The following is a 14,626-nucleotide window of genomic DNA, read 5'->3' as shown; positions in this document are numbered from 1 at the left end:
AGAGCTAGTGAGAAATGTGTGTGAAAACCCGTGTGCTAATGTGTGACAGTGCATGCCTGTGTGCACTAACTAGAGCGTGTGTGGAAGCGTGTACTGGGGTTTTAAAGCATGTACAGGCTGTAGTGTGACAAAGAGAGAGCGTGTGAGAACGTGTGTGAGCGTGTGCAAATGGATTGTGTACTCAGGCGCATGTGCAGCATTCGTGGGAAAGCATGGGGTTAAGTCTGAGCACCGTACAGGAATGTGAGTGCACGTGGAAAGTGCGTGAGAATGTGCAAGTGTGCACACGTACTAGCTAGATTGTGTAAGAGTGTGTAGTGTGCACGCTAGAAGGTCAAGAAGACGTGTACTAGAGGTTGTGAGAGTGTGTGAAGGGTAGCCAGGGAGCACTTGTAAGTATGCCTGTGAGTAGTAACTACTGTGTGCGAAAGTTTTGTAGTACTAGGCTTTGAGGGGGTGAGAACGAAAGTGTAAGTTTAAGTGCAAAAGCGCGGGGATGTGTGTGAGAACCGTGAATGTGTTCATGTGGACTCACTAGAGCATGTGTGCAAACATACGTGAGAGCCACGTATACTGTCTATGTATGTGAGCACGTAGAAGGTGCGTGTGCGCCAGGGGTGAGAGCGCACGTGTGCACGGGCGTCTGTGGGGCGTGGGGACACTCAACGGGAAGGTCTGAGCAGAATGGGCGGCCCCACGTGCGAGTGTGAGTTTGTGCGTGTGCGCGCGCGCCACCACCCCCCACCTGGGTCTGAGCCGGTTGCCATGGGAACGCGCCGCGGGCCCCGGAGTTAATCATTTCCTGTGGAAAGTGTGCGGGAGGGGCCAGAGAGGGGCGGGAGCGGGGCGGGCCGAGGAGGCGGCGGCGTGGAGCTGCCTCCCGCTGGAGGGCCGGGCCGAGCCCCGGGCGCTGCGGCGACGCAGGGATCCTGCCTCCACCAGGCCGGTGAGTCCGGGGCTCGGGCGGGCTGAGGACGGGCTGGGCGCTCGGGTTCCGCCCGGCCTGTCGTTCGGGGTGCCGCGTCCTGGATCCCCCTGCGTGGCCCCGTTGGGGGGCGCAGAGAGGGCCGGGCCCCGGAGACCCGGCCCTGCGCTATCCTGCCCCCCACCCCCCTGCGCCGTCCAGTCTGAGCCGAGCAGGGCATGGGGGCGGCATGTCCGCTGGAATCCAAGCAGCCTCGGGACCCCCTTTCCGATTTCAATGGCCCGGGAAAGCCGGACACTGCCGGGGAACCGCGTGCCCGTCAGCGCCGCCCCCTCCCCTGGCAGAGGTCCCTGCATCCGCAGGGCTCCCCTGAAGGCTGCAGTTTCGGGCCCTGCCACCCCGTAGGTCCCCTGGGCAGTTCACTTTCCCCTTCGCAGGGCCGGGATGGGGTGGGCCAGCCCCAGGTTAGGAAGGAGGGCCTGGGCCGGTGCCGTCCTGGGCAGTGGGCGAAATTGAGCCTTTGACAGCGGTAGCCTGGGGCGGTTGGCGGAGGGGGGGCCGGGGGGGGGGAGCGGGCCCAGCAGGAAGGGCGAGCCAGAAGCCACCTCCTTCAACCCCCTGTTGTGAGTTAGAGCAGAACTCTGGCGCAGTGAAGGGCCTGGTCCTGGCAGATTTTAAAGAGGAAGCGGCATATAAATTGGTACCATTTGCACCTCCGACACCCCAACCCCCGCCAAAACACACATCTGTCTCAAGGTTTGGGGTCGTGGCCACCCCTGGCCTTTCATCTTCTCTGGCTTTCTGTCTGCCTGAGGCTGAGTGAGCACGGTACGCTGGCCCAGGCTGTTCCCCATGCCCTTGACAAAAGTAACCCTCTCCTTGGCCTGAGAGTCATTTGCAAGGAATGCAGTCTCAGAATGGGGCCCTGTGTTTGCAGTGACTGGATTTTAGGGACGCAGGGTCATGAGTTCTGCTGTCCTTATGGACACCAGGGAGCAGAGATTTTGAAATCTGGGTTGACCTGCAAAACCCAGGACGTGTGACTGTGCGGAGGGGAAGTCCAGCCCCTGTTCAACCTCCTTGACATTCTGCCCGCTCTCCCAGGGAGACCAAGCCTCCTGGGCAGCAGTCTCTGGGCAGTTGTCAAATGTGTCCCCCAGTCATTGCAATATCCCTGGTCTGGGGCAAGGGGGCTGTAGCTCTACCACCCCGGCCTAAACCCAGAGAGGCAGGTGCTGGCTCTCCTGCAGCCAGCCCTCTGCATCCACCCACCACTGGATAGAGGTCACTGAAAAAATAAAATTTGGGTATTCTTTGTATATGCCAGTATTGTTCTGAACATTGTATATATGATTGTCTAAACTTTACACCAACCCTATAAGGTAGAGTTCTCCCCATTTCACAGATGGAGATACTGAGGCACAGAGACAAAGTAATTCTCCCAGGGTCACACATCTAGTAAGTGGCACAGCCGGGTTCTGAAGCAGCTTTCGGTCATAACCACTCTACTCATATGCCCCCGTCACCTCGCCCCATGACCTAGGCTTTTGAGTCTCCAGCCTTGGGCTGTTTGAAAGTCCTTGATACTTTTGACCTTCACACCCCTCAGGCTGCTAAATTCAGCTGCTTTTTCCTTTTCAGCATCTTGCACACATCCTTCCTCTTTCTTCCTGATATCTTCCTGACTGCCTCCCAACTTCCCTTCCTGAAACCAACGAAATATTGTCTCCTTCTGTCCCTGACCCCCTCAGACTTAGCTGATGCCCTTTAAAAGTCTTCTCCCTCAACTGTGACATCGACCTTCAGTGTCCTCCGCCATCTCACCTTCCCAGCAGCTTGGCATGCAGGTGGAGCCTGTCTCACTCCCTCCTCATCCCTTGGGCAGCTGAGCCTCAGGGTTGCTTGTGCGCCCAGCTCCGTGCCAAGCAGCCTGGAGAAGGGGACATCTGGTTCCTCCTGGTTCCTTCCATTCCACACTGCTCCATCTCCCATTTCCTCAGCAGAGCTGCCCCCATATTGGATTAGCCTCCAACCCACCCTTTGGCCGGCAGTCCTGCCCCCTCCCAGGGAGACTGCACCCAGGAGCCTCCTTCCTCCTCCAAGTTGTCTTCCTTAGTCCAGGAAGGCAGCGACCATGACGCCCTAGTCAGGAGCCTGGCATTCTTCCAGGGCTCAGCTCTGCGAACATCGGTCACCAGATGTTCAGGCCGCCCATCCTTGCACTCTTCTCTTGCCTCTCGATGCTTCAGTCACTCCTGTCCCTCTGTTGACCCAGCATGTGCACATCTCTCCTATGCTAAATACCACATCCTCTCCTTCCCATCCTAGCCAGCTTCTCCAAAGTGAAGGAAGTGGCAGCTTCCTCTAGCCCCCATCCCCCTTGGGCCTTCCCACATCTGCCCTCTGCCCTGCTCCACTGACCTTTCTTCCAGTTTGACCTCTCCGTGGCATGGTTCCCTGGGAACTGACCATCCTCTCCTTCCCCCTTACTCTCCGGTCACCTCTGAGGACTCTGCACCTGCCTGGTGCTCCTGCCACCTCTGACCTTCCTTCTCCAGCTTTTCTTCCCACTTGGAGTGAGCTCCATCCTTCTTGGTTGCCTCTCATCTTGCACCACCTTTGGTGATTGCATTCTCACCTGTGCCACAGGGACCCCCGTCAGCCTCCCGGTTCTGTGTCTCCATCTCCAGCCCTGCTCTCTTCCAAGCTTAAGTTTGAGCTTTTGTGTGCATTCATTTCCGGGCCTTCACCCAAAAGCCATCACCAGATGTTTGGTGTGGATGTAGCTTCGCTCTAGGCTGGGTGCTGTGGGACCCACCCTGGGCAGCCATAGAGGGTCAGGGGAGATGGACACTGTTCAAACAGATATCTTTACTGCCTGGTAGAGAGTGGTCAGTGCAGTGAGGGTTAGGGAAAGTGGCCTACAGCCCAGGTGGCGCCATTAGAAAGTCCTTGGGTGCCTCCAACTCCATTTTAAAACCAAAAGCAAACTCCGCGTTGCCCCTCCGAGCTGACTTGGCTTCTTCTGTAAATGGCATTACTTGTTTTCTGAGTCTGGTGTCACAGCTTGATGTCACCTTAAATGCCCTCGGAGCTGCTTTGCACACAATAGGTACTCAATAAAGACTTGTGCAGTAAAAGAAGTCTGTTCTGTTCCTTTGCTCTGTTCATAAGGGCCCCATGGGGCTTTCTACCCAGACCAGTGTTCCCCACACCCACCCCCGTTCTCCATACCACCTGGTGCCTCCCTGCATCCTGTTTTGATTGTGGAGGTTTGTTGAAGTGTTTACCTCCCTCCTGACAGGGAGCTTTGAGGCCATGTCTCTCCTGATCAAAGAGGACCCCTGGCAGGTGCCTGGCACACAGCAGGTACTGGGTAAATAATTATTAAATGAGGAATGAATGAATCTTTGTATTTCAAATCCTAGCTCGGTGTCTGCCAGTTGTAGGTACAGTGTGAAGGCTAGTTGAATACAAGAATGAGCTGATTTTAAGAGAATTTGCTATATGTAAGCCTGATGTCACAGCCACAGTCAAGGCCCCTTCTGAATAGATTCATGGAGACGCTGTTGACTGGTGCTTCCTCCGTGTGGGGCTGTGACCTACCTGTCTTTATGCTGCCAGGCTCCGAGTGGAGGGGCTGAGATGTGGGGTCTCCACATTGCGCTGCAGAAACACCTGATGGGCTCCCTGCCCACTTCTGAGCCTCCCTTCTCCTTAACTAGTACCCTGAAATGGTGATAGGCTCTGTTTCAGCCCGTGAGCCCAGGGGCTCCTTGGGGGACATTCGAGTTGGGGCTCTGGTTTACAGGTGACCCAGTTCAGCGGACCCTTCCAGATAGTGGGCTCCGATCAGCTTGGGATGGGGGCGGAGGGTTCCGGCTAGCGGGCTTCAATCTCGCTTTCTTGCTCTCTCCGCAGGCTGCCCGACGCCCGGAGGAGGCCGCTGAGCCCCGCCGGGCCATGGTCCCGTCTCGCAGGACGTGGAACCTGGGAGCCACGCCCTCGCTGCGCGGCCTGTGGCGAGTGGGCCGGGCCGGGGAGCCCGAGCCGGGGATGGCTCGCCCCGCCCCAGCCAGCCCGGCCGCCCGCCCTTTCCCACACACCGGCCCGGGGAGGTTGAGAACTGGTGAGTCCGCATTTTTAAAATGCCTCTTTATTTCCTTTCCTTCCTCCAGATACCAGCGATGAGATCGGGGTTTCTGGCAAGTTCCTAGGCTCAGTCAGAGCTGTCAGGTAATTACAGGGTATCGGCAGCCCGCGAGCCGGGCGTGGAGTCAGGGCGTCAATTTCGCTGGGCGCTCCTGCCCCGCGCCGGTCTGTAAAGAGACGCCGGGGACGCCGAGTTAAACGTTAACGCAGTCTGTAGCGCAGGGGGAGAACGCCGCGCATAGCCACGCGCTCTCTGGCCCGGCCAGGTGGCTGTGGCTCTGCGATCCGCCTGTCCTTGGCGGCGGAGCGCTCGTGGTCTCGCTCCGGTTTCTGCCCGCGACCGGTAAACAAGGTAGGTGAACTGCCCGGTGCCCTGCGCGGATCTGACACTTGATTCCGCCAGGGCTCGCCCGCGGATGGCGAGGAGTGGACGGAGGCTGCTCCGGAGCGTGGCCTGGCAGGGAGTGGGTGCCATGCGCTCCTTCTAGGTGCCATCCAAGGTGGCCCCGACAGCAGGTGGGCAGTGAGGGAGCCCCCGAGTCTGGGCCCCCGCTGTGCCCCTGGGGGAGCTGTCAACAGCAGCTCTCCTTTCTGGGTCATGTCCCCTGGTGCCTCCAGCGTCAAGAAGTGGGCAGCTCCTCTGATTCCCGGTGGGAGCTAGATCGTCAGGACCGGGGAGCTGCCCCATGACTGTCTGCCAGCCTTGGCTTGGGTAGGTTGTCCTGTAAATGTGGGGGCGGGGGCATCTTCAGACAAGATGCCTTCAGGGGTTTGCTGTCTGACTGCCCCTGACCTACGGGGAGATTGCCAGACTGTCTGAGCTGGCAGAGTCCCTCCAGGACATCAGGTCCAAGCCCCCCTCTATGTACAGAAGGGAAAACTGAGGCCCAGAGAGGGCACATAGCAAACTCCAGTTCCCTCTCTCTCATCACACTTGTGCCATAGGTGGCAGCCAGAGCGCTGTCCTCCGAGGTCTCTCTGCAGGGGACAGTGAGGCTGGGGGTGACCCTGGAGGGCGCCGGGGAAAGTTTGGGCTTTTGGATCAGGTAGCCCCAGTTGTCTGGAAGGGGCTGAAGATGGTCTCTACCCAACAAGGTTGTCCAGAGGATTAAAGATGAATGAACAGTATTGCTTTTCTGGTTTAAAAAAAAAAAAAGAAAAAGAAAAAGAAAAAAAAGAAAGAAAGAAAGAAAGCAAGAATTGAAAAAAAACAAAACCCTGTTCTCTTGGAAAACTAAAAAACGAAACCAAAACAAAAACACAGAAAAGTATAAGAAGGAAAATAAGAATCACCTATAAGCCTGTCACTAAACATTTTATATAGTTCCTCCTAGTCTTATGTGTGTGTGTATTGGTCTCTTAAATTAGTGTTAGGAGGATTATATGACCATACAGACCTTTATCTACTTTTAAAATTTAAGACAAAGGTCCAGTGAAATCGTGTGTGTGAAATGCTAAGCGTGGTGCCTGCCACTGGGTAGAGCCTCAGCCAGTGTGATGTCCCTGGGCCTCTCTACCGCCACCCCCCTCTTATTGCTGCCTTGAGAAGGGTAGGCAAGCAGAGGGTGGGGTAGCACATGGGACTGGAATACTGGCTCTGTGTGACCCTGGGCACATTATTAACCCTTCTGGGTCTCCAGTTCCTACCTCTCAGCGTTGTTGTGAGGAGCTGATGGCCTGCATTGCTGGCTGCCTTCTGTGTGAGCACTTTACATGTGTCGCCCCGTTTAATCCTCATCGCAGGACTGAGCTTGGTTCCTTATGCCCATTGTATTGAGAAGGAAACTGAGGATCAAGAAGGGCAATAAGGCCTGGAAAGCACTTGGCCCAGTGCTGGCATTCAGGATGTGATGGCCCCCCAGGGTGGGAGCTCTGCGGCTTGCCCTGTGAGGCGAATCCCCTCTCCCGCCCCGTCTGGTCCCACAGCCTCTGGAGGTGGGTCAAGGGAGGGGTGAATGGGGTGTCGCTGCTGCAGCCCTCTCCCCGCACCCAGTGAGGGAGGCGGTGTGTCAGAGGCTCGAGCGGATGTGCCTTAACTGGTCCTGAGTGTGTTTTTGGAGGCTGCAGGGACCACGCCGCCCAGCGTGGGGTTGGTCTTTATGAAGGCAGGGGAGAAATTGCCACCTAGAGGCAGCCTCGGTAATGAGGCCGCGGCCCCAGGGTGCACCTCCTGTGAAGATTAGCGCAGCCAGGGTGGCATCAGCTTCCTTCTGCTGCTGTCTGTAGAGGGTGTTCGTGGGCAGGTGCCAGCCCTAACGCCACCGTGGAGGGAGGGGAGCCCGCCGCCTCCCGCGGGGTCTTGGGCGACTTCCTGCAGAGGATCCCAGGGCGGCTTGTGGTTAGGAAGGAGCGCAGCCCCCGCCGAGTGCCAGGCCTTCCCTCTGTGTAGGGCAGGCATGTGAGGGCGTGTGAGTCCTTCCTGGCAGCACCTGGGCTGCCTGGAGTGTGTGAAAGGGGAGCTCAGCCACGGCCCTGGCCAGTGGTCCCCGGCCAGCAGTCTCCAGCCAGCGTCAAGCATCTCACCTGTCTCCTCTGTCCTGGGACAGGGCGTGGAAGAGACAGCCCGGCTGGCGGCGACGAGGACTCCAGCACCCGAAGTGCAGCTCGCCCGGCCCTGGCTCAGTGCCGAGCCCTCAGCGTGGACTGGGCGAGCCCCGGGAGCCCTCACAGGCTCTACCTGACCCTGCAGGTGAGCCCTGGGGCGGTCAGAAATGCCAGGGCTCGAGCTGGGCCAGTGTGCCGTGGCCCTCTGAGCTCCAGCAGCTTCCTTCTCCGGGGAGGGAAGCAGGGAGGGAGAGCTGGGGGCCTGCTTTCTGCCTCTTGCCAAGCTCCTCACGGCACATCCACCCTGAGCCTGCCTGAATGGGGCAATGTGCTTATTAGGTTAGCTTGGGGGAGATCTCACAGGAGATGACAGCAGCTTCTCAGCCACGCCCTGGCTGAAGTGTTAAAGTGGGAACTGTGGGGCCTTCAGTGAGGAGCTATTGGGAAGATGGGCAGGTTTTTAGGGGAGCTGTTTATTCCCACTGGGGCATATGAGTCCATGGGGCAATACTTATTTACATTTCCTCGTTTAAAGTGAGAACCTAAAGCTAGACAGAGGACTTTGCCAAAACTTGGGTTCTTTTCTCTTGCAGTTATCACTGCAAGTCAGTTATCATGTGACTTTCAAAAGACAAACTTTACGTATATATGTGTAGTATTTGGTTGTAGAATTAATACATCATGATAGCAATAATAATAGCTGCTCCTCATTGAACACTGACTTTGTACCAGGCTTTGTGGCATGTATTGTATGTCTCACATCAGTCCAAGACACGGTTACCGTTTTATGTGAGTTTTATGGATGAAGTAAGGGAGGCTCAGAGAGGTCAAGTAACTTGCTAGTGGTCACACAGCAAGTTGGGATCTGAACATGATGAGCTTTATAACACATGGTGTAAAGAATTCACACGTGGCAGGAATATAATATCTAGAAATTGAATGTCTCCCGTCATCCTGTATCTTTGAGAAATCCACTATTAAGAGTTTGGTGTTTATCTTTCCTGTACAACCACTTCATTGGATTTATACAATTTTTATTCTTTATTTTTACCTTCTGTTCTGTGACTAGCTCTTTCCCTCAACAGTAAGTCTTGGTTATTTCTTCACGCCTGTCAGTATGTAGAGAACTACCTCGTTCTTTTAAACTGCTGCATAATAGTCCACTTCAGGGTTTATCTAACTGATCCTCGGTATTGTTTCTGATTGCAAAGAGATCCTTAAACAAATACCGATGCATTCATGCAGCTACAGCTTGAGCAATTTCAGGATAGCACAGGCTCTGTAATTTTTAAATGGATGCGTTTGTTAACAGATATTTATGAAGTGCCTACTCTGCTAGGTGCCAGCACACAGCAGAGAAGAGAAATAGACCCAGCAGTCCAGCAGAGAGGCCAGGAGTAATCAAATGATCACAAATGTATGCGCAAACATTGACATAGTGGCCGAGGATGAAGGACCAGAGTTATCTGGGGGTGTTGCCAAGGCCCCTCCCCGCAAGAAAGATTGTGCATGAGGGGGCCGCCTTGAAGGGACACATGCAGATGGAGGGCAGGAGGGGCTGTGGGAAATACGTGCCCTTTGTGTTTGTCCTCCCTCGTGTGGCCCCAAGCCGGGTCTGAACATGGACCCCTTGTTTGTCGCTTCAGGGACAGTCTTGGGCTTCTGGGTTTTTGTCCGCCCTTCTTATGTGGTTCATCTGAAAATGAAACCGAATGGTCCTTCTTTTATCTATAAGGTCTGCGAGAAAAGCACGTTGCAGGGACAGTTAAAGAAACTGTTTTTATGTTAAAGAAACCATTTTTTATGACTTGAGCCGTTGGTAATTAAATCGGGAGGTGGTCAGAAACCAGCAGCCTTGAGCTGGGCGGAGGCTCTGTTCTTGGATTTTGATTATGGGGTGTTGGGTTGTGGTTGCCGCTGAGTCCTGGGGTCAGCAGGTCTGCTGAGGATCTGAGAAGCTCCCACCAGCAACCAGTTTCCACAGCTGTGTCCTGGGCCCTTGAAGCTTCATTCTGTTTATAGGGGCTTCAAGGTGGGCGGCGGATGTGGGGCCCAAGTAGGGACCCAGACACAGTGAGGGGACCCGGTGGGTCCCCTGCCAGCTTCTCAAGCAGTTACAACCTGAGTCGCTCCCTTCGGAGGCTGCAGAAATTCCCAACCCCCCGGGGGCCTGCCTGCCCATCCTGTGGCTTGGCCAACAGGCCAGAAATAGTGTACCCTTTGCTCTGGGCGGCAAATGGAAACTTCCAGCTGCCCCCGTTGCCGCCACCAGTGACAAGGCTGCTCGTGCTGGTGTGGCAGTTGGTCACAGGGTGGGGACAAAATTAAGTCGTGGGAATTTTCCTAAATACGAGAGACTGCTCACCACCCTCCCTTCTCAAGCAGAAAGTAGAGTTGCTGTTTTAAGAATGAGGAAATGAAACTCCAGGGAAGGTAAGTAACTTGCCCAGGGTCACACAGCTCACCTGAGCCAGGCTTCACACCCAGGCCTTTCCGACCCCAGGCTCTGAACATTTTTTAAACGTAGCATTTGTCTTTTTGTTTTGAATAAGGTGGGCACAAAGGCACGCACAAAAGTGTCTGTAATCTGCCTTGCCAGCTAACTTCTGTTATCAGAGACAACAAAGCAGTACACCATAGATGCTTACGAGGTTAAGAATGCAAATGCCAAAAAGATGCAAAATGAAATGTAAAGGCTTTCCTTTCTTCCCACTCTCTCTCGGTGAAGTTTCTTTTGATTTCCCCCGAAGTTTAAATGCTGCATATCTCTCCTCTTAGCCCCTGCACCATCATCCGACCTCTCAGAGGAAACCAGTGTATATTTCCCCAGATTTTTTTTTTGGAGGCCTCTTTTATTTCCATTATCCTTAAATGGAATCGCACTTTACGTGTGGTTCTGCTGCTTGCCTTGGATGTCTTTCTGTGTGAGTTGCAGGTGGTTTTCTCTGCGTGAGAGACTCTTTCTGCCTCTCCCCTCCGTCTCCCCACCAGTTCACTGGTCTGTTCTACCTCAGCCTTCTTTGCCTTGGTTCCTCCTTGACCTAGAGACAGGGTCCTGCGGTCCCGGATAGCCATGTTGGGGGGTGGGCCACGGCCTTTCCCTGCTCATATGGACCCGGGTGCCCCCTCCTAGGCAGTCCCAGGCTGGTGCCGTTTGAAGGTGAGGGCAGCTGACATCATGGTGGGGGGCGGCGGGCATTGCCCTGAGACTGCCGTGTGCCTGGTGGGGCTGGACAAGCCTGTGAATGTTGGGACAGTGCACCTGAAGCGATCAGGCCACTGCAGTGGTGACTCGGGGCTCACAGGTCAGCTGAGTGAGCTTCACCTGAGGGTTTCTAAGTGCCCAGGAACCTTGTTTGCTGGCACAGAGGGCTGGCTGCTGATGGGGGCCAGGAGGACGCACTGCCCCCCTCTTGCTGTGAGATCTGGGCATGTTTTCTTCCAGACTCCGGGCCTCGTTGTCTCCACCCACAGCGTGAGGGATGGGCTGGCCGGGTCTGAGGTCCTCACCAGCTCCGGGAGCGCACCGTCCTCAGGCTCAAGGGGGGGTCCCCTCCCCGCCACAGTCCCCCTCCCCCTTCACGTGAGGATTCTGGTTGTGTCTTGGCAGCAGGCCCTGCGGGACAAGGGGTGCGAGAGCAAGAGTCAGGGGGCGAAAGAAGAGAAACTCCCGAAGAGGCAGGCGCCGGCCCCCAGGCGGGGCCGGGAGGCCCAAGAAGCTGGTGGCACCATGAATGTAGAGAAAACAGGTAAAGGAAGTCTGCCCGCTGACCTGGCACAGCCCAGGCTAAAGCCGGTGTCGGAGGGGAGGCTCTTGTCCCAGACACCGTCCTCCTCCCCTGGAGGTGGCCCCCTGGACGTGGAACTCAGAGACTGCAGCCTGCCCGTCCCCACTCCAGGGACACCGCCTCCCAGGGCCGCTGCGCCACCGGTGATAAGCAGCTTTGGCCGGCATGGGCTGGGGTTGAATTTCCCCGCTTTTTGTCTTTTCCCCAGCGCCTGTCAAAAGCAGGGTGAAGGTGGCAGCCTCAAAGACGCCACCTCCTGCAGAGAGAGGCCTGACCCCCTCCTTTTGTCTCCGTGGGTCCATCAGGGACCCAGAAGCCCTAGGACACGGCTTCGCTCTGCTGCGTCGAGGCTGGGAGAGAGGAGCTGGTGGCTCCGCTCTTCTCCGGCAAGGCTGACAGGCTCTGGAAGAGGCTGTGTGCCCCCTTTGTGGGGTTCCCCAGCAAGAACCCAGAGCCCAGCAGTCACTGGGAAAGTGCATCCTCAGGGAGCCCGAGGGGAAGGCCAAGAGCGAGGGGGGAAAGCAGCTGGCCTTTCTCAAGGAGCCTGAGGGGAAGGCCAAGAGCGAGGGTTTGCCTCCTCCTGTCAGAGCTTGATTTGTTGTCTGAACTTGCGAGGTGGAAGGAACCACTCCCTTCTCTGAGGTTGATCCAGAGCCGCCTTCACCCGTGGGCCCGGCACTGATTCGGGGGCCGGTGTCGGGGTCTGGCCGGGGTGTGGAAGGGGGGGCATCGTCCAGCCAATCCGGAGGACTGACTCTTGTCAGTGGGTCCGGGGATGGGACCCCCGAACCTGAGTGTCCTTGAGGGGCCGTGTCCAGGCAGGGTCTCTGAGAAAAAAACTGTCTTCTGAAAACTCGGACTGACAGCTGACCTACTATGAGGGTGCAAAGGTCCCTCAGTCCCCGCCCTTAAGTGCTCCTTTGATCTCACCTCTTCCTCCGCTGCTGTTGTCCCTTAGCTTCCTCTAGGTCTTTTCTTGCCCAGCAAGTGCTCTCCGGGCCCCTCTTGGCTTCCCTGACACACGGGCACTGTGCCCAGGTCAAGGTGAACTCCCCTGGCTGTGGGCTCTGAGGGTGAGATGAGCAGTGTCCCGGGCAGGAAGGGCCATTCCATGTCCTGCTGGGTGACACTCACTCACACCTGCGCATCCCTCGTGGGATCCAGGCTCCTGCCCAAGGTTGCCTCCGGATAAGGACCATTGTCCCCATTTTACAAAGGAAGCCCCTGAGGGGCCCTCCCATACTTGTCTGAAGTGGCAGAACCAGCTCTTGGACCTGGAGTCAAGAGCATTTCCTGCCACACCACGGCAGTCTGCAGAGGGCAGAGGGCTGTGCTGGTCACATGCTGCCCATGGCAGCCCCGTGTGCAGGCCTGGAAGCATCTGTCTGAGCTCGCTCTCTCTAGAACAGAGAGCAGAAGCTTGGCCAACTGTGTGTGCCACGCATGCTGTGTCACATGCAGGCCGCACGGCCAGGGCTCCTAGCCAGCCGGTGATGGCCCCTGTTCCCGCTTTCCAGAGGGCCTTGAGTCGGAGCTGTCCCTCGGGGTTGGGAGGAAGCAAAAAGGCAGTGTGTGTGTGCGTGGCCTGCTCCCTTTAGAGTGAGAGCGGCTTCTCACTGTCTACCTCTCCTGGGCCCAGTGCGGAGACGTCCTGCCCAGCCTGGAATCAGCTCCATCTGCGCTCCCCGCTCCAGCCCAGTCCCAAAGCCAGGCTGCTGCTTTGGCTTCTGTGCTGTCTCAGTGAGCAGCACACTCGCCACCTCCCTGTGGGTTGAAGCTGGGATGTGTGACTTCAGGTGCGGGTGGCTTTGTTTCCAGAGTCTGGGATCCCCCCCCGCCACCGCGTCCTGCCCACACAGTGTGGCGGAGCCCAGACACCCTGGTGCTCCGAGGTAGGGTGGAGGCTCGTGGCCAGCAGATGCCACTCTTCATGCTTCACTCTTGGACCCTTGGCCCTGCCTCTCAGGCTTTGGCCAAGTTTGGGCTGCCTGAAGATCCCTGCCCTTCCAGCCTCTCCTCCGCCCCACTGCCCCGCCTCCTTGCCAGTTCCCCACCTGCAGAGACCGTGGCCATTCTTGGGGCCAACAAAGCAAGCTGTGACAAGCATGCCAGGCCCCATTAGCGGGTCACAGGCCTTGACTGTGTGTCTCTGTCCTTCTATCTGTCTGTCTGTGTCTCTTCTGCTCTCGGTGACAGGACGGTGGAAGGCTGAGGCGCCACCCACCCCTGTGTTTATCCCTTCCTCGTGCCCGTGAGGTCCCTGTGCTCAATCCCGCAGGGGTCCACCTGGGAGCGCGCCTGGCTGTGTTCCTGCCCACGTGCTGTGTCTGTCCCCGTGTCCTGGGCTGTCTGTCCCTTGCACACGCACACCTCCACTTGCTCCCTCTCTGTGTGCGGGTAACCACTCCCTGTGGAAGGCAGGGGGCAGGCTGGGGAGCCCCCGCCTCTCTTCTGTACTCTGGAGAGGGTTTGGGGTTTATAGAAATCATGTTCCACCAAGAATAGTGTTTTCTGAGGAGAGAACAGCTGTTGCTAGAGCTACGTCTTTCTCAGCTGCAAGTCCACGCAGGCTGGCCATGGAGAGGGTATTGCGCGTCAGACCTAGAACACAGGCTTTGGGGGAGTAATCAGTGGAAGCTGCTTTCCTAAGTCCTGGTCTAGGCAGTTCCACCCCCCAGAAGCTGCCTGCTGTGAAGCGGCTTCGTCCGAGGCAGGCCCCGGAGGCCCCCGGCTAACCCATGCTGCTGCCGCCCCCAGCCCTTGCCCGGCTCCCTCGTCCCCTCTGCTTGCACCCCCTCCCCTGCCATGACGGGCCCCCTCTCCTCGGCCAGGCTGGGGCCTCTGCTGCCCTGCTGATCGGCGGCTACTTTGCTCATAGGTGGGCGGCTCTTTGGCAGCGGGAGGTGCTCGAGCCTGTCGGGGCCGCCAGGTGCGGCCCCTGTGGTACATAGGATGGTGGAGGCCATGTCCCAGCTGCAGGAGGAGAAAGCCCAGCTACAGGAGGAGCTGGTGGCCCTACGGGAGAGGCTGGCTGTCTGCGACAGTGATCAGCAAGCCACATCCACCCAGCTGCAGAATCAGGTACCTGGGGAGGATGGGACGGGCTGAGGCCGCTGCCCACTGTGGAGCAGGTCGGAGGACATCGCCCAGGACACCCGGAACCCACCAGACCACCAGCATAATGGACAGATGGGGTCTCCGCTCCTGGCTTGGGTGT

At 57.1% G+C, this 14,626-nt stretch overlaps 1 protein-coding gene across 5 annotated transcripts in view; it reads left to right on the top strand.

The window, feature by feature from the left end:
* The first annotated feature begins 853 nt into the window (after window positions 1-853).
* The window catches only part of KIFC3 (kinesin family member C3), a 35,573-nt gene continuing 21,800 nt past the window's right edge, over window positions 854-14,626 (top strand). Inside the window, exons 1-5 of one of the 5 annotated variants that reach the window (XM_059999895.1) lie at window positions 854-946; window positions 4,847-5,054; window positions 7,624-7,766; window positions 11,232-11,370; window positions 14,288-14,490. In XM_059999895.1, coding sequence (XP_059855878.1) covers window positions 4,889-5,054; window positions 7,624-7,766; window positions 11,232-11,370; window positions 14,288-14,490 — 651 coding nt within the window. In that variant the 5' untranslated portion in view covers window positions 854-946; window positions 4,847-4,888. Of the gene's footprint in view, window positions 947-4,239; window positions 4,295-4,846; window positions 5,055-7,623; window positions 7,767-11,231; window positions 11,371-14,287; window positions 14,491-14,626 lie in introns of those variants that run through there. The other 4 variants (XM_059999894.1, XM_059999893.1, XM_059999896.1 and 1 more) reach the window with 4 other exon arrangements.

This window comes from Delphinus delphis, chromosome 20 (genome assembly GCF_949987515.2).
Source record: "Delphinus delphis chromosome 20, mDelDel1.2, whole genome shotgun sequence".
In the NCBI taxonomy this organism is placed as follows: Eukaryota; Metazoa; Chordata; class Mammalia; order Artiodactyla; family Delphinidae; genus Delphinus; species Delphinus delphis.
The sequence above is the reverse complement of the archived record's forward strand: the minus strand, read 5'-3'. Positions and strand labels throughout refer to the sequence as shown.